General features: G+C 46.4%; 1 protein-coding gene across 1 annotated transcript; it reads left to right on the forward strand.

Annotated features, from left to right (window-relative positions):
• The first annotated feature begins 7554 nt into the window (after positions 1 to 7554).
• On the forward strand, positions 7555 to 25264 carry TNFAIP2 (TNF alpha induced protein 2). The gene is made up of 12 exons (XM_079308905.1): positions 7555 to 7852; positions 13478 to 13829; positions 15463 to 16090; positions 17367 to 17481; positions 18690 to 18815; positions 19525 to 19625; positions 19715 to 19813; positions 20004 to 20127; positions 21106 to 21228; positions 22115 to 22270; positions 23293 to 23414; positions 23833 to 25264. Exons 2-12 carry the CDS (start codon positions 13490 to 13492, stop codon positions 23972 to 23974), a joined length of 2076 nt encoding a protein of 691 aa, XP_079165031.1. The 5' UTR covers positions 7555 to 7852; positions 13478 to 13489; the 3' UTR covers positions 23975 to 25264.
• The last annotated feature ends 489 nt before the right edge of the window (positions 25265 to 25753 follow it).

Genomic DNA, 25753 nt, shown 5'->3' on the forward strand with positions numbered 1-25753 from the left:
CCTCCAGTACTTTCCACCACCCTGTGATGGGGAGTTTATGGGGAGCTTTTCCTGCTGGGCAAAAAGAGAGGCCCCAAGGGAGAGAGCCCTGGGGCAGGGGAGGTACCTGGGTTGGGGTGAAACAACTGCAGTGAAAAGAGCTCATGATTAGTTCCACCAGGCCTAAACACGATGCTGCGGCCATCATGAGGGCCAGTTGGGATTTGGTCCCTTCCAGTGACCTTTCCAGTGCTGCATTCCCTGATCTAAAATTAGACCTCATCCCTTGCACACAAGCCCTGTGCCAGCCCGGATCCAGCCCTGGGTGGCAGGAGAGGATCCACCAGCTGAGCACTGCTGAGGACAGGCAGGGCCCAGCCCCAGCTCTTAAATATGATGAGCACATTCCTCCTCCACCAGGGAGCTGCTGACAGGGCTGCCACAGGAGGGTTTTGGCAGCTCCTGAGAACTGACAGAGCAGGTCTGTCACCCAGCCCTCTGCTGTGCAGCACAGCTGTGCTGTCACATCTGGAGCACCGACCCACATTGCAGAGAGCAATGTGTCTGATGCTGCTCAGGATGTGGCTCCTTGCACCATTTCTTGGAGCTCAGCTGATGAGGCAGTCCCCATCTGCCTTCCCTCTGTCCATGGCTATGCTGGCCTCTGAGGACATACAAGCAAACAAGTGTTCCCAACTTAGACACTTTACAGTGCCTATTTAATGCATGGGCACTGTAAGAAAAGCAACTTGCATTATGAAAGAACACACAAAATTTTTTCTAACTTCACAGAGAGTTATCCCTCACACTGAACCTCAAAGACATTAGGAAGCTGTAAACAGAGAAGTGTTATAGAAAGCAACAAGAGTAAGCTGGTATAAAGAAAGGACTATGGGATGCTGGAGTACCTTAAAAATGGGTTGCTAAATAATGCTGCTTTTCTGTCAGAGGATCCTTGAACCATCTCCAAAGCAGCCCTGTTTTTCAGAACATCTGTGCTACAGGCAGTTATGCATCCCTCACAATGACCCCAGCCAAGAGCTCTTCCAGATCTGCTCTGAACCCCAAGTTCACTGCTGTGACCCCACAACATGCCCTCCATTTCCCAGCAAGAGTGGGATAGCAGGAAGTGTGAGTTCCAACTCCTCTGGGGTGAATTGTGTTTAGATGACTGAACTTCTACACAGGAAGAACAACTTCTGTTTCCTTCAGGTGAAAAGGAAAAAGCTACACTCTTCCCTCAGCACCTGTTATTCCTCCCCAAGTCATCCTGTGCCAGATGTTGAGGATGCCCATCAGAGTGCAAGCAGCACCAGACACAGGGACAATATAACTCCCTCCAGTTCATGAGGGAGGGTGAATTTTCCCACTCTATGAAGATGCCTCACTGAAGGTCCAGGGATAGCAAACTGGGAAGAGCTGACTGCCAGGTCAAGGGGACTTCCCTTGCAGCACGTCTCCTGCCCACTGTGAGCGTGTCAGGGACAGCTGCCCCCAGCCAGAAATCTGGGACATGAATCCCTCCTCCCTCTCCATGTCAGAGCAACCACAGAAATGCACACCTCCCTCATTCAAATGCCAGGGGAGGGTGCCAGGGCAGCCTCAGGGATGGATGCCTCCTCCACCAGAATATCACAGCAAAGGTGTCAGCAACCTCAGCTGTGACCACTCCTCAAGCAGAAATACCAGGATGGGGATGCAGACCATGCTTGAATACAAGCCTCTCCTTTAATAAAGATTTAGGATATTCCTGTCAGGTTTGAACTCCTGGCTCATTACTCAGGCATGTGGTATCTCTAATGGCAGAAGAAATCAAAATCAGGAAAGCTCTCTGGGGTTAGCTTGGTCCAGTTATGACCAGACAGGACAAAACTATCATCATGTGAGGCTGGTACCACTGGTAGAGAAGTTTCCCAGAGGAGTTCACACTGTTGAAGTAATCAAATCACAGTTTTGCTGTGAGTCAGACTTCCAACACCAATCTTCTTCAAACAGACCATCCACCACTTGGAGAGGAAGACACCAGAGGCAGAACTATGACAAGAGGATGAAGACAAACTGCTGTTGCAGATGTTTCTGCTGAACATGGCTCTGCTTGGCTTTCACACCTGGATTAAAAAAATCATGAGCAGGTCAATCTTAGCACAAGGACAGGATTCTACCTGTGGCAATGGGATCCATGTTGGATAGGACAAAGTATTTTGCAGGAGGAAGGAAACTTTTTGGATCTGAGAAGATTAGGTTAGGTAAGTGCTTTGGTATATCAAAAAATATTCCATATTGGTTGGCTTCAAGATCTTGGGTTTATATGTTGCTTTCAAGCAGTAATGTAATATAGAATTAGCCAACTTGATGGTTCCTTTTAACTTCAGACTCACCTTCCACAGGTGAGAGTAAAAAGTCTGCTACCCACCTACCATAAAACATAGCCTGCACATGGAATTCTTTGGAGAAGGCCACAAGCAGCCTTCAAAGACAGCAGAGATCCATCCCTTGGTATGTTTCTCTGATAATTTTGAAAGCCAAAGGATGTTGTACTTAAAAGCATATAAGTTAGCATATGCATTATCAAGGGATGTGAAGCACAAATGAAAACAAAGCTGGAGCAGGGAAGTAATTAATTAAATAAGAGGAAAAATGAGAGGTTGTATCCTGTGGTCTCGCAGATGTCTCAGACTAGCTAGAAACAACAGTCCCCTCAGGCTGAAAGGTTTTGGACTTGGACCCCAAAAGGTACTCTCCATTCACTTGTGGGCCCTAGGGCATCTAGAAGAAGTCCAGTTAGCAGCAGCCTAGGAAGTTTTGACTTCACTGACACAAACAGAAACTGGAAGAGAAAGTGAAACTTCACCCTAGCGATTTCTGCTGTTGTCTGGGAAAAGTTCTGAGTATCCAATCTTTGCCCACCACTCCTTGGTTATGTCTTCTACACAAAGAATGACTTTCATGGGAACTTCTCCCCCAGTGGTAAGCACTGTGTGACACAATCTGCTGGTGAACTCAGTGGCCCATTGCCCAGGCTCTGCTCCTGTCCCTCACACCCCCCTGTTCCTATGCTGCAAGGCCAACATTCGGGTATATACACATAGATCTTCTCAGCCTGGCTGCTGATGGAGGAAAAGAAATCTCTTTTATTACTTGTAGTTATCATAAACATGGGAGAAGAGGACTCCTCAATCAGTTGGAAATAATACAGTTGTAAGCTGAATCAACTGATCAGAGTTAAAATGCACAATAGTCTTGAAAGTTGGATCCACCTCCTGTAGACCTTCAACTGCTTGTGGCTGCTCTGCCTCAGCCTCTGAGCAGTGACAGTGCCTTTGGAGCCAGCAAGTTCCTCCACAGCTCACTGCCCTGCCATGTCCCTGCACTCAGGGAGAAGAACTGGGCCCCCAAATGACCTACCTGACATTGCTCTGCAGAGCTGAGCCAGCCTTCAGAACACAAACTTTCATTCTTTTGCTGACCTTAAACTTTATTAAGTTTTGGAAAAAGACAGAGAAATGTGGCAGGTGTGATTTCTTGGTCTTTTACCTCACATTTTAATGAGGATCCCAAATCCTCTTCTGCTACCCATTTTTGCACATGATCCCACTTCTGTAAAATTATCCCACAGTGAACAGAAGTAAAAGAGCTATTTCCCAGCACAGGAGGATGAAAAGCAAACAGCTACAAGCAGCTCAGGTCACAGCACATCCAATCCCCACCACAGGCTGCTTCACATGCCTCCCCCAGCACTACAGGGAGGTCACCCACCCTAGATCTTTCCTTATTCCCCTCCCCAAGCTGCTGCACACCCCATCCCACATGGAAAAGCTGCTTTATTACAGGATATGACCTGACCCTGATTTTCCAGTCCAACCCCACAGCAGGAGTATTTTCTGACTCTCCCAAGCACCAACTCAGGCACCTCTATTTGGGCTTTGTGTGCCCCACCAGCTCCAGGAGATAGCCACATATTCCCAGCAGAATGTGGCAAGGAGTGCCTTACTCAGAAAGCTGCTGCCAGCCATCTGCACCCACACCTGCTGCTTTTCTACTCTGAAACATGCACAACTGGAATTGCTTAGTGCAAATGAGTTCAACTCATAGAAAATCCCACAGGTATTACTATCTTCTCTGTCTGGTAGTAAAGGTAATGGAAACAAGTTTGAACAAAAATCTCAAATACCATGCAATGAATAAGCATATTGAATTAATGGACTCCTGGAAGAACAGCTTTACCCTCATGACAATCTGCTTCTTGACACACCTTTAGCTGGCAATGATAACAGCTTTTCAGCACCCTGAAAGAGGAAATTCAAACCGCACTGCAAAAATAATCTCCTTGTAAATGCTTTTTTTTTTTTTATATTATCTTCATTTTTACAGGTAGACCTTTCATTGTCTAATGCAAAGAATTCACAACTTTTTCTAGTAGAGACACACCCCATTTGCAGGTTCTTGCTCAGCTAAATTTGGATATTATGACTGGCAATAAAATTGACTTTGCTGCTTAACAGAGAAGGGGGAAACAATCATATGCAAGTCACAGTTCAAATTTAAGGAAGCAGCTGCAAAATAAAGTCACAAATCTCTGAAGCACATCTTGCTTTTATGTGTAAATTTCAGGTGAGAAATATATCCTGTGTATTAGAGAAATCAGGTGTGAACCTCTGGATTCCAGGGATTGCAGACTTCAGTTCATTTCTAAAATACCACAAACTATTAAACACAAAGTATCAGTGCACTCCTATGCAGTCCACTGGGTAGTTACAGAGCACAGAAAAGTTTCTGTGCAGCACTGGAAGATGTGCAGCCTGGTTTAACTTGGTCACTCACCACCCAGCATTTTTTTTAAGTAAGTACAAGATACCTGTCTGAGGAATCAGGTTACACAGACATGCAATATCATGCTGGTACAACAGCAGAAGGTCAAAGGGCTGTGGTACATTTGGTTTGGGTAAACCAAAGGGCAAGCCAGGGGATGACACCCAAGATCTAAGTTTTTCATTTAAAACCTAATTACAAGATGCTGCTGCTTCCCCTCTCTGCTGGCAGAAATGCCCTGACCCCACTGAAGTTAACTTAAAACATATAAAGGTGAGGCTCAGCAACAGATCCCATTACATTAATCTAATTGGATCCCACATGAATCACTCTACACAAACATTTATTGAAGAAAACAGCCCAGGATGCCCACAGATCTGCAGCTACATTTGCTGCAGATGTACACCAGCTAAGCATCAGACTCCCTTGGACTTGCCCCATCCCTAACTGCAAGAGTTTCCTACAGTCAGGACCCCCAGTGCTAAGTTGGGCATGAGACATTTGTCTGAGCCAGGAGCAAAGACTCTCTGAACATTTGAAGAGATGTTTCAGTGGGTCTGAGATGTGCCACTGAGCCACTTCCCAGTGCAGATTCCCATCACATCTGTGACAGACACTCCTGCATCCTTCAGGGATCACATAATTAAGGATGTGAGGAACGTGGCCCAGGTTCCCCATGCATCCAGAACAGCATCCTCTGCTTTCAGACAGTCACAAATATTGCCTTCCCAGTCATGCCCAGAGCAGAGTGTGTGTGTCTGTGTGTGTCTGTGTGCAACCCTTGGACCACAATAGCCAACCTGCTTTCTCCCAGGAGCCATATCCCTACACCTCCTGCATGAAATGGATGCAGCATCAGCCTCACCTCCAGCTGTCCCCAAACCAGCTCTAACTGCAGATTTCAAACCTTGCCTGCTCTCCCTTTCACACTGGCATTGGAGGAGGTGATGAAATACAGAGGAAGTTTCATCACTCCAGGCCCAAATCTTGCACTTGCATCTTTCCAATGATTTTCAGGCTCACGTGGCACCCAGCATTTTCATCCCATGACCATGGTTATTTCTGGTCACTGGTTGTCACAGAGTAAGGGGACTCAACCCTGGGGCAATCCCAGAGGGGAGCCCTCCACCCAGCACAGCCAAAGGCTGGCATGACATGAATCAGTGTTTTCAAGAGACCAGAGACCACGGGCTTGCCCATGAGGGCGGCCCCTCTGCTCCTGCTTCCTGTCTTGGCAGACATTGCTGAGGGTGAGGTTTTCCCCTGCTACCATGGAACTCCTGGAAAAGAGTGCCAGAGAGGAAAGTGGCAGTGCCAACAAGATAGTATGCCTGCCAAAATAAGCACAGACCAGGAGAGGCATCTGTTCTCCAGCACTGTGCCAGCTCAGCTGGGCACCTCCTTCCAACACAAGCCATGGCCCCAGACCATGTCTGCTGCTGGGGGATGTCCCCACACAGGAGATTTTCAGCTACATCAGGTTGCTCAGGGTCCTGTCCACCTTGACCTTGAATGTACCTAGGGAGGGAGCAATTCTCACCTCTCTGGGCAACCTGTTCCACTCTTTTACCACCCTCATCATAAAACATTCATTTTCTATAATCTAAATCGACCCTTCTTCAGTTCCAAACCATCACCCCTTGTCCTAATGCAACAGGCCCTGCTAAAACCTTTGTCTCCATCTTTCTTATAGGCTCCCTTCAAGCACTGAAAGGCTCAAGGTCTCCCACCTACAAATGGAACACAGAGTTTTGGAGGCTTTGGAGTAAGGAAGGAAGTCTGTCTCTTCCAGCCTCTAGGCAGGGAGTCAATCCCCACTCTGAAGGTGTTGGAGGGCATTCATGTCTCCTGGGAGTGCTGTGAGCCCTGCTCTGGGGAAGGCAGTGCAGGACCCAGACAGAGGCAGCTGTGCTTTCAGGCATGCACCTTGCCCCTGACAGCCTGCTGGTGGCAGTGCCCTGATGGGAAAGCAAAGGTTTCAAGAATCATGGAATATCCTGAACTGGAAAGGACCTACAGGAATTATGAAGTCCCAACACCCATTTCTGGACAACCTCAAAAGTCACACCATGTGTCTGAGAGCGTTGTCCAAATGCTTCTTGAACTCTGGCAGGCTTGATGCCATGATCACTTCCCTGGGGAGCCTGTTCCAGTGCCCAACCACCCTCTGGGTGAAGAACTTTTTTGTGATATCTAACCTAAACCTCCTCTGACACAGCTTCAGGCCATTCCCTTGAGTCCTGTCACTGGTGACCATTGGGAAGATATCAGTGCCTGCCTCATCTCATCCCCTTTGTGAGGAAGGCTTTGATGAGGTCCCTGTAAGTCTTGTCTTCTCCAGGCTGAACAAGTCAAGTGACCTCAACTGCTCCTCCTATGGCTTCCCCTCCAGATCCTTCAGCATCTTTGTTGCCCTCCTTTGGACATTCTCTAATAGCTTTATGTCTTTCTTATATTATGGTGCCCAAAACCGCCCCCAGGACTGGAGGTGAGGCTGTCCCAGTGCAGAGCCAGAGCTGGACAATCCCTCCCTTGCCTGGCTGGTGATGCTGTGTGCCTGACGCCCACCAGGACTGGGATGTGCCTCCTGGCTGGCAGGGCACCGCTGGTTCGTGTTCAACTTGCCATTATTCCCCAGGCTGTTCGCACACCCAGAGATGACCGCCCCGGGTGCAGAACGGGGGCATTTTTGGGGGCACCTGCTCTATCCCTGTCGCGCGTTTCCAAGCCTGCCGTGGTGTCACACATGACACAGCCAAGCGCTGGGGCAGCGAGCCCAGGCTGCCGCATTCACCGCTCTGCCGGCACAGGGCGCTGGGGTTCAGCCTCCGTGCAGGCACCGACCCCCGGGAGCCGGCACTCCGCCGCCGGAGGGGATTTCTCGGTTCCCCTCGCCAGGGAGGAGGTGCAACTGGAGTTTCCCAGCAGCCGGGTCCCGCCCCGCCCTCCTCCCCTTATAGCCGGGCTGCCCCCGCCCCGGCCGCAGACCCTGTGACATTGCCGGTGACAGTGCCGGTGCCAGGGCCGCTGTCCCTCCAGCCCCGCCGCCCGGAGCCGCCGCACAGTAAGTCCGCCAGAGCTCCGTGCCGCCCCTCGGCTCCCTCCCCTTCCCCTCTCCCGGCTCTCCCGCTTCTCCCGAGCCCCTGCGCTCCCTCGCTGGGGAGTCTGCCGGGTCCGAGACTGGGCAGATGCTGAAGGGTGGGTTCCGAACACAGGGACAGGTTTCAGCCCCACCGTTGTTCCCTATGGGGAAGAAATCGGACCGCTGCCAGGACAGCAGCTCCAGGCGTATCCCAGGGCTGGGCACCGCAAGGATATGTGCCTGGGAATTCCATTTTGACAGCTGGGTCTGATTTCTGCTGCTTTTCTCCTAAATTTCAGGGCACAAGTTCGAGAAGTGGCTACTGCAAACCAGTCCCCTCCTTCCTACCCCTCTGCCTTCCAACACCTTTCACAAAATTTAGGTATTTTAGGTATTGGCAGCAAAGCACCCTAAACCCTGGCATTGGGCTTCAGATCCAGCGTGGCACTTCTGCTCTCTCCTCTTTATCTCTATTTAAAGGAAGTGTTTTTCCCCCAAACCACAGGAAGGTAATTGGATTGTGATTCACTCAGCGTGGCTATGCTGAAAAAACACAATTTCAGAACCTGGGCCCTGGATGGCCCCGGGGAAGCCCCTGTGACCTGTACCATGCCAGGGCCAAGCTGGCACATTTCTGCATTGCCATGCTTGCCCTTTTGTGACTGCTTTTTCCTAACCAGGGATGTCCCACAGCTCCTAGGACTTTTCCTTTTCCCGGGGTACTAAAAAGCCTGTAGAAATTCCCTTCGGTCTTTGTGCAGCAGCAGCATATCCACTGCATCCACTCCTCAGCACAAATTGAAAAATTCAGCCCCGGAGATAGAATCCTTGGTGTGTTCAAAGTAGAATTTCTTTTTGAGGCTGCTGCAAAGTGAGGAAGAGACTTTCTGTGACTGGAGCACATGGCTGATCTAGAAGCCGTAGTGCCTTGCTTTGACATTCCAAGCTCAGAGCAGAAAACCTGAAGAAACACTCATTCTCCAAAGTATTAGCTGCCTGCCCCCATCAAGGGACTTTGAGGCTTTTCAGCTCTGATAAAGCAAATCACAAGGGAGCAGAGAGCTCAGGTTTGGGTTTGCTTCATTCATCTTCTTTGTAAAAAGATGCCTGGAAAGCCAAAGAATTTGAAAGTGCCAAGAGAAGCTCCCAGGGAATTTGTTTATCTTCTCAGTCACTGTTAGCTGTAGCAGTGAACTTTGCAAACTTCAGGCCTTAAAGAAGAATTTGGCTTTGGAACTGTATTATGAAAACAAAATTATAGACAGCAGCAGCTGGTTGCTTTTTCAGTAGCAACAGTTCAAAATAAAGCAAGAAGAAAAACTTAGGGTATTACAGTGCATTTTCTCTGCTTTTTCCCAATAATATTGTATATATAAAATTTTCTCTTTTTGAAAGATTCTCACTGACAAAAGGAAATGATGGTTTGCCAGACAGTTTTCAGGTGTGTGTCTAGTTTGGGGAAATAAAATTCTCATTTGGAAATGACTGCTGCACTGCACAGCAGTATGTACACATGGTTTTATGCTGATTTAAAGCATCTCTCTCATGCCAGGTGAGATGCCCTGGGGCCCTCTGCCTCCTCTGCCACTGCCATTTCCCTGAGTTCCTTGGGTTCCCTGTCACCCCCAGCCCTATAGGGGTGCCTGGTGATGCTGAGGCACCTGGATTGAGTCCTCTGGGGACATTCTGCTCCTGCCTTGGCTTCTTTACCACAGACAAGTTTTGTTTTCCCTCAGCTCCCCCACTAGGAGTAGAACTTGGCCACCATCAGGATGCTGCTGAGCCACATATTGTGTGGTGGGTGTCCCACAGGGGTCAGCAGGTAGGACAGTGAATGACAGCAGAACAGTGAAGGGTCAAGGTGGAGTTCTGGGTGGCCCAGCTCTCCTATGGACTGTAATTTCCCAGGCAGAGCCAAGAAGAAGCTCCCAGATTTGTAGTGTCTCCATTCAGTACTTAACCCAGATAACAAAAATGGTAGGAAAAAATCCCCCACCTCCTAAGAGGGCTCCCAACTTGCAGAGATTGTGTCTGGCATCTCTGTGGACTCTTTGCTTTGATGAATTAGCAGTTTGTTTAGGTGACAGCATCATGGTACACTAAACTCAAACTGTCTGCACTGCTCTTCTTCAAAGATGGTTTGACCCAGTGCAATTTTCTTGTGTGGGCAGGGATTACCACTTTTCCACAGGGAATGGATGGGGAGAGACATGGCTAATGCAAATGCAGAGAATTAACTTAGCTAGATAACTCTGGATTTATGGGAAACTATGGGAGAGTAGGAGATATCCTCTAAAATGAGATATAAATCTTCATGACCTAGGATGTCAGCAGGCTGGAGAGGACCAAAAATCCAAACAAATGCTTGTTAATACTGGCAGCAGCTCAGGAAAAAGAAGTCAAGAAAAAGTTCAGAAAAAAAAAAATTCAGAATAGGGATAATTAATAATTCTCTTCCCCTGAGTGCTCTCTGGCACACCATGAGCTGCCCCTCACCAATGAGATCATTATTCATGAAAGCTGTTTCCTTTGAGGAGGAAAATGAAAAAAATGGGAAGCACTGTGCCCAGTGTACAGCTGGGTCCTGCTGTGTCTTGACTCTGCTCCAAGTGTTTTCTTTGCTCTTGCTGCCCACCCCAGAAAAGCTCCAACTCGGAGGTGGGTGCTGTGATCAGCAGAGAGCTCACTGTCTCCCACTATAGCTACACCAGCAGCCACAGCACCACAGTCCCAGTGCTGTGGGTGTCTGGACAGGGTGGCAGACAGTGCTCTGGGAGCTGAGCTGCTCTTCTGGTTTGAAACCAGAAGCTGAATATGCTATGTCACAAATAATTGGAGCTAAAGGCTCCCCTGGCACAAACCATGTTGCCACATAACAATAATGATGACGATGATAACAGTAAATTAGTAATAATACTGAGTTGGGAACAGTGTCAACTCTTGACCTCAAATCATTACATTTCCCAAGACTTGAATTTGTGTTCTGTGCCTAGGAAATTATTTAGCATTTCCCCTGCTAAAAAAATTAGGAGCTTGCCAGAATTTTAGCAAGCTTTGATTTGGGAGAAGAGCACAGGATTAGAGGAGCAGCTTGTGGCCATCCAAGCCAGAGCCAAGCTCCTGGCATGCCCTGCCTGCTGCATTGGGCAGGAGCATGTGCTAACAGAGGCAGGAGGTGCAGTGCTAGCACAACAACTCCTGCCTGGGCCCCCCAGATGTAACCAGGACCACCTCCTTTCTGCCTGTAGAAAGTGTTGGCCTTTTTTTCTGTAAGTTTCTTAAAAGCATTTCTTACATTAAGAACTTGGCTAACAATAATGATAAGAGATGGACAGGGAGTGTTTGGTACCTCTGGACATTAAGACTGGGGCTGCATTTCAAGGCAGAAGTGAGAACTGAGGTTTCCTGGTATTTCCTGCTGCTGATACAAACACAGGCCAGCCAGCAGTAGCACATGATAATCACTGGGCAAGAGTTTAAGTTGGCCAAATGTGAGAGAGCATGGCAGTTTTTGCATTGACAGCCTTACCTAGGTGCTTGAGGCTGGCTTTTTTTGAGCACTACCAGGACAAAGTTCTGACAGACGTTAAAAACTCAGCTTTTAACCAGCTTAATAATTCCCCTATGGACTCTTGTGTGTGTAGTGTCACTTTGATGCTTTTCAAAGATACATTGCATTCATCTTGGCATTGAAGAAGAACCAAAACTGTTTGAAGTCCACCTTTGTGATCATCATTCATCAAAATGAAAGACCTTAGCCTTTTGGAAAAAGGGAGATACTTCCTTTGGTTAGAAAACAAACAAAAACCCAATAATGCTTTGTTTGAAATAATAGGAGAGAGAGAAAGGACTCAGCTGAGTCTGAGTCTGTGCTTGAACAAACAGGAAGGAAGGGATTTGGCAGAATTAATCTAAACACAGCATTGTATTGGGAAATGCAGGTTACGGAAAGAGCCCTACAAAAATTAAGTAAGTTCAAATTACTTCCAGAGCATGCCTGTTGCCATGATTTTTTTTGTTTGCTTTGGTTGGTTGTTTTTCTGGGTATTTTTGTAGTGGGAAAAAAAAACCCAGGAGTTCTTTGCCACTGCTTTCAGGATTCTAGTGGGGCAACCTGACTAGCATATCTGGAGTGAACTGCAGGGAGTTTCCTTCCCCCTCCCCTCCTCTGTACATGTTCTAGGGAGATGTAGGTGCACAGATTCAGCCATGGCACAGCTGCTGGCTAACCTGGGATTAGCTCAGTTATTTAAGAGTATGGTGCTAATAATGCTTTGGTTGTGGGTTCAATCCCTGTGTGGGCCATTTACCTCAGAGTTGGAGTCCTTGTGGGTCTTTTCCAGCTCAGACTGTTTGTAATTCCTGTCAGCTGAGCTCTGGTGCTCAGGACCCCTTTGCTTGCTCATACAAGCAGAATTCCTTCCCAAGTGAGTTTTTATATTTGTTCCATTTAGAAAGTAGAAGCATTACTAATCCTGAGCAGGGCCTGGCATCCAAAGCAGGGAGAAGGAAAGCTCTCAGCAAAGCCAGGCTCTCACTGCTCTCTGTACCACTCAGCTGCTACCACTGACGATGCTTCAAAGCTTTCCAAGCTGCCAGGAGCCAACAGGAGGAAACACAATTAGAATGAAAAGCCACAGTCTTCCAAGCAGTTTTTGCAGAAATAAGTACCATATTTTGTATCAGCATGACACATACCAACATTATAAACTTAACAAGAGTATTTGAAGATCACCACATCGTGGCCTTAGAACTGAAGCCAAATTCTTCATTTATTTGAAGTCTAATTTTTCTGCCATTACTCAGTACAAGTAAACCAAAACTTTTCTGAGAGTTCTTCGTACAGATGTGCTTCAGTCACCTAGAAAGTCACTTTAAGTAAAGCATTACTATAATAAGGATTGGAAACTATGAGCCACATAATTTATTTACAATGATTGCATAATTATAATCATTCTACAAATGGTTATAGTTATGCAAATAAATATTTTTGAGTATATTGAATTGTAGAGGAACATAATTCTAAATATGAATTCTGAAAAGAAGTTGTAACAAATGTATGTTGTTAATTATTTGTAGTGTAGGAGTGTTGGTGGTAAGGCAGGACTCTGGCAGGATCATGTCTGTTTAAACAAGGCTAAACTACCTGATCCTTGTGCCTTGTTCCCACTTATCTTGAGCACAGATCAGGAAAAAAAAGGCCCTGAGTAAGGGCCTTGATCCCAATGCCATGTAAGAGTATGAGAGTTTTTTGGCTGCTCTGAAGGCACAGGACACTTACCCCACCCACATCATTCATGTGTCCATCCATGCTCAGGATCCTATGGGAGCACAGCATCCTATGAGAGAGCCTGACAAGCTCAAGGTCTTAAATCAGGACAGCTGAATCACCTTCAAGATGGCTCTTTGATTTTCTCTAAGTTAGACCACAGGGCTGCTTCCATTCTCTGCATTACCTGGGATGGTGTTGCTCAGGAATTCTCCTGTGCTCACACCAGACACGTAGCAGTCTCCCTATTGCCCACACATATGTCTTGCCACACTTTCTCCATAGTATTTTCTTTCCTGTTATAATCTGATCCTTTTTTTTTTCCTTGAAATTTACAGGCTAGAAGGAAAATGATGAAAATGTTACCTTTTTTCCAAAATGGTCCTTTTGGGATCCGCAGTGGATCAGAGGGTTGCATTGATGCAAACAGGCCATTTGAAAACACTGCAGCATCAGTGGCTGAGGAAGCTCCTGCCTGTCCTGAACCTTCTGCAGATGAAATCTGGTCCAGGGACCAGGAGAAGATGAGAGAAAGGCCGGGGGCAGCCTGCAGAGCTTCACGTGCCTCTTCAACCACGAGCAATGAGAGCTGCATCTCTGCCGGGGACAGTCCTGAGAAGGGAAACAAAGGAATAAAGGGAATGCTTAAAAGTGCATTTAAAATAGTTAAAAAGACCAAGCCACCCAGTGGTAAGTGCTCCTCCTCTTCCTTGCACCACTTCATGGGCCATAGTTACCTCTAGAGGGGCTGTATGAGGAAGGGAATTGTCCCCTAGGGAAACAAACCTACCAATAGATTGAAGTGACTTTTCCAAGAAGCCTGGGGAAAATTGGCTGAGGGAGATGTGACCTCAAGTCCCAGTCCATTAGTACCAAGAGCACAGTCCTTGAGGAACTGTCCATTTGCAGGTTTTCTGTCTAAAACAAAACTTATTTCTACCTCTCATGAGGGCACAGAGAACTGAGGGTAGGTGAGAAGCCAAGGTGTAACTCTCAGCTCTGTTCCTCCATCTCATCCTACAAAGTCTCATTTTAGTACAAATTATTTCATTTCCAGACAAGCCTTTATCTGTCTAATTGCCATCTCTTTCTTCATGTGTCAAATGCTTTCCCTAACTGGTGGTTTTCCTTCTTGGCCTTGCATTTACTGCTGAGAACAGGTCTTTTGTACTTTTGTTCTTACCACTGCATTGCCTCATCCCCAATGTATTTTTTTTTAAAGTAATCAGATTTTTTAAAACAACCAGAATTGCAGAAAATATTCCAGATGAGAGACCACCAATGTGTGGTAGAATATATTCCTATTTTCCCATGTCAGCTGGATATTTCTCACTGAGTACATCCTGGGATCATAACTGACATGTTCACGCTCATCTCCCAGTAAGGATTTACTAAATCTCTCTTCTTCCTCCATCTCAAGCTGATTCATATCCAGCTTGCAGCAGAAAATCCTATTTGTTGCTAAGTAACTTTTGTTCTATTGAATTTGCATCTTGTGTATTGTACTATTAAATTTCAGCCCATTTACTATTCAAGTTATCCCATTGTTCCTGTAAAATTGCACCAAGCCCTCAGTTTCGATAATGTCTCTGAACTTTGTGCAATCAGCAGATGCCAAAAGGGCACTCCCAGCTTTTTGTGCCACAATCTCTAAGGACAAATGAAGTAAGATGAGTTTGATGAATAGTTTAAGCTTACTCCATCCAGGGTCCTCCATGCAAACATTACATACCTAACAAATCTTATTTTGGGATACAACTTTGCCATTTAACTAATAATTTCCCAGGTTGCCCTGTCTCAGGTGACTGCCTGTAATTTAGATAAGACAGTTCAGTTGTATTTGTCTTGCTTGCTAAATGTGTCCTCCCAAACAATTTCACGGGTCAGGTTATGCCAAATCTATTTCTGGAAAACCCATGTGGTATTTCCTTTAGCACATCTTTAGTTACATCTTTCTATCTACATTATTTCTAAAGCCATGCTTCTGACTTGAGATCATATTAATGGGAAAGGGAATGAGAAATAACTAACTCCACAAGGTTAGATTTTGGAAAAAATTATAGGTGGTTTGTGAATAGCTATCCATATGCAACACACTGGTGATGGGTTTTCAAATTCCCATCAGCCCAGTTAAAGGCAAGTTAGAAGTAACCTGATCTTTAAATAAACATAATAGATTTTCTGTATGGTGTAGGAGGCCAAGAGCTAGCATTTTGGAAGTATAAGCATTTTTTTTTAAATATTCCAGAGCCATCATATTTTTATAAAACAGAAATCTAAAACTTTGCTTTTGGTTAAAGAAAGGCTGTTCTTTTTTCACCAGTTAAACAAGTCATGGATCTCCTTGGAGAGCAAAAGCTTTGTGATGCCATTCAACATTTGCTTGTCCTGGAGAAGAGCTTGTCTAGCAAAAGTGAGGAGGGACTGAACACCAGTCAGAAAGACATTGAGTCTGTCTATGAAGTTCTGAAGCACAAAGTCTTCAGCACCTTGAAAGATTCTGTGCTGCTTGCAAAAACAAACCCAGACCTGCTGCAGCAGGCTGTGGAGGCTCTGAAAGAACAGGAGAAAGAAGATCAGAACTACATGTCAGAGAATCCACCTGATCAAAATATGCAATTTAGACCTAGAAAATGGAAAGAGCTTTGGATGGCTACAGTGAAGGAGTCGGTGGAAGCTCGAATGAAAGACACAAGCCGCACTCCCAGAACTGAGAACCTCTCTGCAGTTGGCCAGAACCTCCTGCACATGGGAAAGACAATGAAAGAAGATTTGACAGTGGTTGCCAAGTACATTAACAAGCTTTATCCTCCTGAGTTTAATGTGTTCAGCATATATGCAGAACTCTACCACAGTTATTTTGCCACCCAGGCAAAGAAAGATGCTGAGTCTCATCTGGAAGACAAGGATATTTACCTTCTTCTCTCATGGGTGCACAACTTTTATCCAAAGTAAGTGGGCTTTTATACAAGTTTACCCCTGGCAATCAAAACAGGCTCATTGGCTGCAAACCCAGGCATTTGCTTGATGTATGAATTAGTATTACTGCAGTGCAGTCCAGACCTGGCTAAGTTCTGGTGTTACTGATGATGTGCTGATTTATACTCCTGGCCAGAACAGCCAGAAAGGACACACTCAAGGCAGCCAGTCTGTAAATGAAAGGCTGTTCCACCATTCTGGCTTCTGGGCAACAGACACACAGATGTTTAGGGCTTCATTTGTGGGGTAAATTGGTCAGGTTCATTGCCTTGATATGTATTCCAGTTGCAGAACTGGGCTCACTCTTGGAACATTTGGAAAATTCATCCCTTTGTACCAGAGGGCAGACAATAAATAGAACATCCTTGCAATTGTCCTGGGTGTGGAGGATGTTGCTGAGGTGTTACCCACAGTCTTTTCTTTGTCTTTAGAAGAGCCAGGGGTGTGCCCTTGTGAGAGGGCACCATCAGCCAAGGGTCCCCATAAACCCTGTATGTTATTGAACTGAAAATATTGCTTATTGTGGCTAACAGTACTTGGTGGAGAATTGAGGGCTTTCACTTCTTAGGTGGAAACCAGTAAAGACACCAGCAATGTTTCTTCTGTTCTAAAGTCATTCAGCTCCACTTTTCCTTTTAATGTTTCACTGATGAGTGTAATGATTCAGTGGTGATCCTGGAAGTTTTCCATAGCCAGTGTTGTGCTCCAGGTCAGGATATGCAGGCCTGAACCAGCCTGAGTTTGGAAGTGGGCAGTTATGAGGGGCAGGGCTCAGCCAGAGCAGCTCAGCCCAGCATTGGGGACAATGTTGGCCAGGGTGGCAGCAGCTTTGAGAGGGTTCCCAGAGGCCACATCCAGGTGTCTGCTGAGTGACCACCTCTCAGCCATCAAACACCAGCTTTTCATCTGCTTACCTCTCTATATTGGTGGAGAGAGGTCGTGTCCAGGGGCTGGACTCCCCTTCTTGCTTCAGGTCCCCCATCCCCACCAGAACATAGTGGCTGGTACTCAGGAGTTTGACAAACCATGACACAATCCCCAAGGGTTGCTTGTGGTCCCACCCTCACAGGTCTCACCCCTGGCACATACTCATTCAACTTCTCCAGTTCCTGCCTGGACTATGGACAATGTACATTTCCATCTGTTTTTTCACTGATATCCTCAAAAAGTGTTAGTGATTTGCATCAACAACTGTCTTGAATTACACTGCCCTTGGAAAATAGAATTGTTTGGCTTTTTTCATTCCAGAGACATGAGAAAAGATCATACTTTAGCCATGGAGTTGGATAAAGTTAAGCTTGGAAGCCTTTTGCCTTCAAGTCTGAGCAAAGAGCTTGAAAATAAATACCTTGACAGTGAAGAGGTAAGAAAGGTTCAGTCCCTCCTTCCCTTCACTGCTCCCATATGACTCCTCAGAGAAGCTGTGACTTGTCCTGCACACACACTTCTTCACCAGTAAACCACACACCCTTCCAGGGAGAAGCAAAGGCTTTTGTTTGTTTTTGGGGAACAGGTCACCTTTCTGCTAGATGGGACTTGCAGAGTAAACTGCTTAGCCCTGGGAGCCATGAGAAAAGAGCTGCTCTGTTCTTGTAAATCATGTGGTAGCAACAGGGGGAAAATCCAGCAACAGATCTTTATGGGCAACTTTCCAATTGTCTGATAAATACCCAGAGGGATTTATGATCCCTCTCACAGGAATCTCTGAAGGGTCTTGGATTACTTCTGGTCACTGCAGAGGTGCCAGACTTGGGTAAGCATAAAGTGTGGAGATCTGGTTTTGACTAATCTGTTTCTTTGATGCAGAAGCGCCTGGTCTACAGAAAATAAAAGTTGCTCTGGTTTTTGTATCACCCTTCCCTTAATGGAAACAAGAAGCCACTTTTACAGTACTCCCATAGCTTAGTGCTTTTGGCATTTGGGGCTGGAATTCCCAGAAAATGAGAGGATGAGTTCCAAGTTTAGATGTAGTCCGTGATGGTTTGCATATGGGAGATCTGGTGTGAGGTCTGCAAAGCTCATGAACAGGGCACTGGGGGATCAGCAATATGTGCCAGACACTGCACAGACCATTTCCAAAGCCTCACTGCAGCACAGAGGGGTCAGAGCAGAGAAAGCCTGAGAGCACTTTGTTTCCCTCTCCAGCACTTGTGTGTTGTCAGAAGGGCTCATGAAAAAAAAGATTGCAAAGGCAGGTAGCTCTGAGTGTGACATGTGCACAGTGTGTGGCTGGGGGAATTTGGGCTCTGGCACATGTGGCTGCTGCAACCTTCCTACCCACTGCTCCCCTCCCTGCTCTCCTGATCCCCCTGGAGGTGTGAGGGGATCTTCACTTCTACCTCAAGATATTCAACTCACTATTGCATAGCTGGATATCATGATGGGGTTGTCCTTGTTGCTGTGAAGTCATGGGTCAAGCATGCCCTAACAAGGAGCCTTTATTTCCCAGCTGGGGCTGAGGAAAAAGTCTGCTGAGCTGGGCAAAAGGTGGGTGGGCAAGTAAAACCTGCCTAAGGCAGGAGCTGTTGCATCCATGTTACAGTAAATACTTTTGTTCTTCCTTCCCTAAAGGTCACTGTCAAAAATTCACTGAGCAGATGTTTAGATAAAGAAATCCAAAGATGGAAAGAAGACAAGGAACCAGAGAAGCTAAATGGGCATTATCAGAGTGAACTACTAGGAATATTTGTTATCCAGGTAATACAGAGCTATATTAAAAATAAACAATTGCATTCTTTACCTGCTTAGGATTTGAAATGCTCAATGCAGAAAAAGCCAAGTCATTGTATAGAGTAGTAGCAAAGGTGAGTGGTACAGGGAGGCTCAAAACCATGGTCTGTCTTGGGCCTGGTGTACCATGTGATGGAGGCAAATGCCTCTATAAGCAAAACAAGAGTTAAAACTGCCTTCATTCTCACTGTGCAATTTCTTCTGCATCCCCAGCAGCAGAGAGACAGGAGACAGGCACAGCTGATTGAGAAATGGGGAGTCTCTTTCTTCCTCCCAGGGAGAGTGCCACAGGCAGAGCTGCCCCTGTCCCTCCTTTGGCTGCAGAAGATTAGTTGAGTGGATTTTTTAACAAACAAACTCCTCATATGTTGAGGTTGTTGTGATTGTTATTTAAATGCAATCTAATAACATTTTTTTAAAAAGAAAAAAAAAAGAAAAAAATAGAAACCAAGTGTCAAATTGCCTACTTTCTCAGCTGTTTTCTAGATTCTCTTCATGCTCCTTTTGCACCTCTCAACTAAGTATAACTGCTTTACATGGTCCCTGGCTCATTTGGAGGGGGGATACAGGAGAGCTGGGTGCAGTTACCTCAGTAAAGGATCTGCAGCATCTTTACCAGCAAACCCGGCCTTTTTGGAGCAGGTGACATTTGAAATGGATCTCTCTTGTTTATTAGAGTATCTACAGCAGCCAGAAGCGAGCTGAGGACATCAGCAAGGCCGTGGGTGAGGAGCTGTCCCGCCGGCTGCTGAAGGAGCTGCCAGCCTTCCTGAGGAGGTGAGGTGGGGAAGGGCTCTGGCAGCAGGGCCAGCACAGCACCTGGGCAATCACTCACCCACCTTCTCCTCTGCCCATCTCCCCTCCAGCTACAGGGATGCCTTTGAAGACTTCAAGGAGAAAAGCAAGAAGCACACATACTACAAGCCTATTCTGATTGCAAATATTAACAACTGCTGGAATTTTAGGTAAGGGTTCAAAAGAAAAGGTTTTGCTCCTTCCTCTGCAGGCAACATATAATAGTGAGATAGAAGGGAGGTACTCCAGGGTGAGCAGAGGTAGGTCTATCTGCCTGCAGAAGCTTTGGAGACCTCTGAATTTCTCTCTGTCTCTCCTCTGGGGATAGACTATTCTGACCTGGCTGGTATTTTCTTGCAGAGAATACACGGAGAAATACATGGCAGAGAAGGACGACAGTAAAGCTGATATCCTCAGCACTCTCTCTGATATTGAAAACAGTGGCTTTGATGTGCTGCTTCAACAGCTCTTTGCCAAGCTGAAGGTACCATATCTGTGCCCCACACCCTCCTGCCCCATGGCTCAGCTGATACCAGGGCAGGGCATGTTCTCCTGCTGTGCTATCTGTTGCTCAGATCTCTGATTCAAATCAGCCAAGCTCAGAAGGGACAGGATCGGTCCTAACCCACACTGCTGCCGGAAAACTCTCTCTAAGGTGTCCTTGAGCTGCTGCTCAAGCCTGCAGGCAAAGTGGGTGCAGTGACATAGGCATGACTGTGCAGGTGAACATAAAATCTGCTGATTGCATCTGAGACAATAGCTTCAGCAGGGAGAGTCTCAGCCAGCAGCTGTTTGCTCTCCACACTGTAGGAAGCCATCACTAATGGCATAAACTGCAATTATGCAACTTTTGGCTTTCCCATAAAGGTGACCTGAAGGGCATTATTTTTGTACTTTTGGCTTACTTTTTAAATTTTTTTTTTTGTTGTTTTAGTTTGTTTATATATATATATAACACAGTCTTTTCAAGTTAAGCAATTTTGGTGGAGGGAAAGGAAGCGTAGGAGTCAGGAATGTTCAGCCACAAATCTCTCCTGCTTTCTCCGTAGAGCCTTTTGGAAGGCACAATAGAACGGGGGTGCATTTTTTTTTTTTCATTTTTGTATTTATTTGCTGTGGCTGAGAAAAAATTTGATTGAAAACATCTCATAAGGATTATATTTTTCCCCTGATGGTTCCATAATTCTTCAACCAGACAAGACAGTGAGAAAAAAAAAAAAAGCAGAAATAATAGAAACACCTGCAATATGAACCTTTCAAGTCATTGGTCTTCTTCACCATGAGGAACCAAGAAGGAGACATAGCCCTTCTTCCCCTGTTCCTGTAAGGCATCACCACACACCCCTGCACAGGAGTACACGCCATGCTCTCACTACATGAGATACTCTACGTGTAGAAATGACAAATATGCACGTGCATAAAATTTGTTTGGCGAAACTTAGCAGATTTTTTTTTTTTTCAGCCAATGTACAAGAAGTTTACAGAGAATAAGTGGGATTCCAGCAGTGAAATTATGAATGAAATCATTAAAACCACCAGCAAACATATTTCAGACTTCCGGACCTTAAAGGACCCATTTTACCATGTAAGTCCAAGAGAAATATTGGAGGGATTCTGGGGTGCTGAGGTTGCATTTTCAGCTCTGACCCTCTGTGGCCTGAGTTGCCTTGACCTCTGGGTAAGCTGGTGAGCTGGCCTGACATCAGGAAGCCTCTCGGGCAGGGTTTCCACCATCATGCAGTTTACCCAGATTAGGCACATAAATCTTACCCTCCTCTGACAGAAGCAGACTCCTGCAGCTCTGCTGCACTGTTTACAGAGCAAACCACCCCTGATGTAGAGAAAGTGCTTTAGAGACCACCCAACACATGGCTTTATTTACAGATTTGGTTTAGCAATTTTGAAACACAGATGCAGTTGCATGGTTTAGTCTCATTGCTGCTTTGATTGCCCTAAGGACTGGAGGAGGTGGATGCAACTGGGACAAATCCCAGAGAACTGAGCCAGAGCCACATCCTCAGTGGTGCTGGACTATATATGAAATATCATCAGATAAAATAATATTTGATTCCTGTCTTTGTCTTTTTAGTAGCTGAGACAAATAATAATGTTTTATGTGTTAAGAGAAGAACAGGAAGAGCAGCATGAATTCCTGTTTCTCTGGAATAGTGTTACTCCTCTAGCCCATGGAGATATTTTCTGCACTTTTAACTCTTCCCAGAAGGAAACAACATTTGGAAATTCCCATACTTATTAGAGCACAAAGAAATTCTCAGCAGCTAGGATGTGTCGTAACCAGACTTGGGCAGTTGGCAACCAGGGCTGTTGCTGCTGTGTAATCAACAGAAGGTATTGGTGGGGCAAGTCTTACAGCAACCACGATGGTTTTGTCCTCCATCCACACACACAGTTTGTTCTGTCCCCAAGAAAAAGAGAGATGGATGATGATTCCCTCCTTTCCATCCCACCAGGCTATTGTTGAGAAGATCCATGCTCGTTTGGTTAAAGAATACATTGTGAGGCTGCTGAAGAGGAAAGTCAGCCTGAAAACTCCAGCACAGCAGCAAGCTCTGGCCCAACACATCTCCAAGAATGCTGCTGACCTGGAAGCCTTCTGCACCAGCAATGTACGTGAGTGCACAGACTGAAAAACAGGAAAATAATTCTGGGAACTTTTGTTAACCTTTGCAACTCAGCCTAATTTCCTGGAAGGCAGGACCTTAGGCAGAAAGAGGTCTCTAAGTACTCATAGGCAGAAAGGCTCCCCTATCAGCAGTCTGCCCCTCCTTGTTTAGAGAGACATGATTTCATCCTCCTTTGTCCCACAGGCAGTTTCCTTTTGAAGGTTTATATGAATAGGGCCAGAAGACTTAGATAATCTTTTCCGGTTTCAGTACAGCATCCATGGAGTCTGGGTTTCCTTTCACCCTTGATTTCCTCCATGCTGCAGCTTTTAGGTCAGCCAGGGGCTAAAGCAGGCATTGTGGGGTCTGTGGTATGCAAGGAATTTCTCCATGAGACCCACAGCTGGAACACCCCTCTCTGTGCTTTGAGATTGTCTCCCTCCTTCCATGCCTCTAATTTTGCCTTCAAAAAAAGCTAACAGCTAAGACAAAACCTGTCCTCCATCACCCCATGCATGTTTGACTGGAGAAGGAGCAAGCCTGGGTTTCACACAGTGTGGGTGGGAGGTCAGGCAGCTGCACCTTGGAAATTCCAATAATCAGTAAAAAGCTCTGTCTGGGGCATCTATCCAGTTTTGGCAATACCTGGAGATTCTAAAGGCAGGGTTGTGTTTGGAGCTGGGGCAGAGCAGCACGTGGTAGTGACTTACCTGGCCCATCAGACTTTACACACACCAGGCAGTTCAGAAACTCAGAAAAAGGGAAATGAGCCAAGAGAATCTGCTGAGGTGGATGTGGAAGTCTCAGTGTTATGGCAAACCACACACTGCTTGTGTAAGAGGATTAAAAACCATCACAAAACTACTCAGATTTTTCCAAGACTGCCTCAGGTGAAAACCACAAAGCACCTAAAATCACTGATGTATCTTTTCCCCTTGCCAGGAAACAGCCTCAGGAGCCAGCTCCCAGGGTGAGGGAGGTTTGCACCCCCATAATGTCCTTCTAACCACTTTCTCTTCCCACAGGGATCTCAAGCCATGTGGCTGAATTCAGCACTGCCCAAAATGGCTGAAATAATCCGACTTCAGGATTTAGGTGCTATTAAAATTGAAGTTGCAACACTTGCCAAAACATACCCAGACATCCGGTAAGAGATGCTGAAACAGATTTGCTAATACTCATATGGAATTTTAATTGAGCCAGAGAGCAGTCAAATATGAGTATAGGTGAGGTTCATATAGCCTGAGCCTATAAACCTGGGTGGGGGCAGCCTTCCAGGCTGTGGCAATCCCAGTGCTATCAAAAAGCAAAGGAAGATATGAATAAAAGCCTGCTGGTATATTCCAAATTCTGGCCTGATCTTCTCCTTTACCTTGGAGATTCCCTTGCCTACCCCAAACACCCCAGGACAGTGCAGGGTCTTGTGTAGGACTGCCAGATGCTGAGCTGGCACCCACAGGGCACATCAGCACAAGCCACAGGGCAGGAGCCACATCCTGCTGCAATGGCCCTGCCATGTGGAGGTGTGTGGGCAGAAATAACACCTGCCCCTTTCTCTTCCACAGCAAAAAGCACCTGGAAGCATTCCTGCACATCAAAGGCAATTTGTCACGTCATGAAGTCAAAAGCATCCTGGGCTACTTGGCGGACAGCACAGCATCCACACAGCCCAGGGCCCCGCTCTTCTCCAATATAAACGTGTCCTAGACCAAGGCATGCCTTGGCACTGCCCAGTGCTGGACTGTGGGGTGAGCTGGGGATGGAGACCATCTCCTGGAGCAATGCACAGCACACACTGCCACCTTTTCCTGTGGAAAGTGCTTTGTCCCAGTCTGGTGCTCAGCATCTCTGTGGGAATCATCCTCCATGCGGGGCTGGGCACAGGGTGCACCCATGAGAGGTGCAGTGCCTGCAAGGGCTGGGGCTGCTCCTCACACCAGTCATGGATTCCCCCTGAGGTCTCCTTGGTGCCACCACATTCTCAGCCTGGACACTGTCCTGGTGCTCTGAACTCCTTCTGCCTCTCAGGGTGCCACAGAAGCCACATCACAGACCAAGAGGCACCACCTGTGTAGCGTTTTGTCTTCTAAGGAAAGGAAGGGAAACAAAGACTGAAACCAACATTCAGATATACTGGAGAAATCCCATGTGAGCATGCTTGCAATCCATCTGCCTTCCTCAGAGTCAGGCAGGGCAGCTGTGTTGGGCTGGTGGGAGAGGCACAAGGTTTGTGGTGAGGAGCTCAGCTGTGGCAGAAGCTTCAGGCTCTGACCCAGGGCAGCACTGCCCAGCACTGCCCAGGGCCTTGGGGTTTCCCATGGAGAACTGGCCCTGGAGAACATGTGCTTCCTTCACCTCTGTGAGGTGGGAGCACCTGGGCCCCTGGCAGCCCCTCTGCAGTGACCCCATCCAGGGCATCTGCACAGAGGGACCCCTCAAACAGAGGCTGGGAGCAAGCTGCCTATTACAATGATTGTGTGGGCTAAGCCAGCATCTGGTAAAGCACTTGGGATATTACCAAGGTCCTCCTTATCAAAGAGAGGACCCCAGACCCCATTAACAGCACAGGCTTTGAATGGGGTGTGGAACAGGTCTCAAATATCATCAGTAGATACTGAGTACCCTGTATGTGTCACCATTCTCTTGCTCGCTCTTTCCCCTCTTGCTGTGAGGTAGATAGGATGTGAAAATAAAAATGGGTCTCTTGTGAAACTGTGTTTTGTTTCTTACAGCACAGTTTTTTTGGGAACCTAATCAGTTACCAAAACAGCACTGTGTATATTTGGAGATTTTTCCCTTCTGTTTTCCTCTATGTCTACTTTTGCATTCAGTCTGTGAAAAGTCAGTTGGGAAGGAAGATGCCTGATGATTGTGCAAACTCTATGATGTATTTATATGTATATGCAGTATATCACCGGTGTATTTTTGCACCCAATCTTATTTTTTCTCAGTTAGAGATACTAATTTGCAATGTTTATAATAAACAGTATTCAAATATGTTAGAGAAGTAACTCATTTATTCTGTCTCTGGCTGTTGTTTACTGTGTTGCCACAGCTATGTCCTCCTCCAAAGGGCCATTTCTCCCAACCTGCTCTGATGAACATCACCTACTGGTTCCAAGTAGGGGGTTTTGCTGGACTATAGACGGGTTGGAAGAGCATTGCTGCTGCCCCTGTAAGACATTCACTGAGCACAGTGGGCTGCTCACTAGCAGTGGCCAGTGGCACACGCTCAGAGGGGTCTTCTACCAACAGATCCTGTGGTAAAATTGTGCCCTAAGTGAAAAACAGGGCTTTGGTTTTAGTCTGCTGCCTGGCCACAGGCAGCACAAATCACCCTGTCCTTCCTTGAGCACACTCACACAAAACTCATATAGACACATGGGTTAAAAATTATTATTTAAACACTCAGCTACAGTTTAAAGCTAAATGCCAAAATGACTTCTGACTGTGCTGAGTACTCATGACAACTGTCACCTATTGGGT

This window comes from Erithacus rubecula (genome assembly GCF_903797595.1).
Source record: "Erithacus rubecula genome assembly, chromosome: 6".
NCBI classification, from domain to species: domain Eukaryota; kingdom Metazoa; phylum Chordata; class Aves; order Passeriformes; family Muscicapidae; genus Erithacus; species Erithacus rubecula.

Excerpts from the sequence above, each read along its gene's own strand:
- TNFAIP2 (XM_079308905.1), top strand. The coding sequence starts at position 13,490 with ATGATGAAAATGTTACCTTTTTTCCAAAATGGTCCTTTTGGGATCCGC. Across the intron at positions 16,091-17,366 it reads GTGCACAACTTTTATCCAAA|AGACATGAGAAAAGATCATA; the intron begins GTAAGTGGGCTT and ends TTTTCATTCCAG. Across the intron at positions 18,816-19,524 it reads TAGGAATATTTGTTATCCAG|AGTATCTACAGCAGCCAGAA; the intron begins GTAATACAGAGC and ends CTTGTTTATTAG.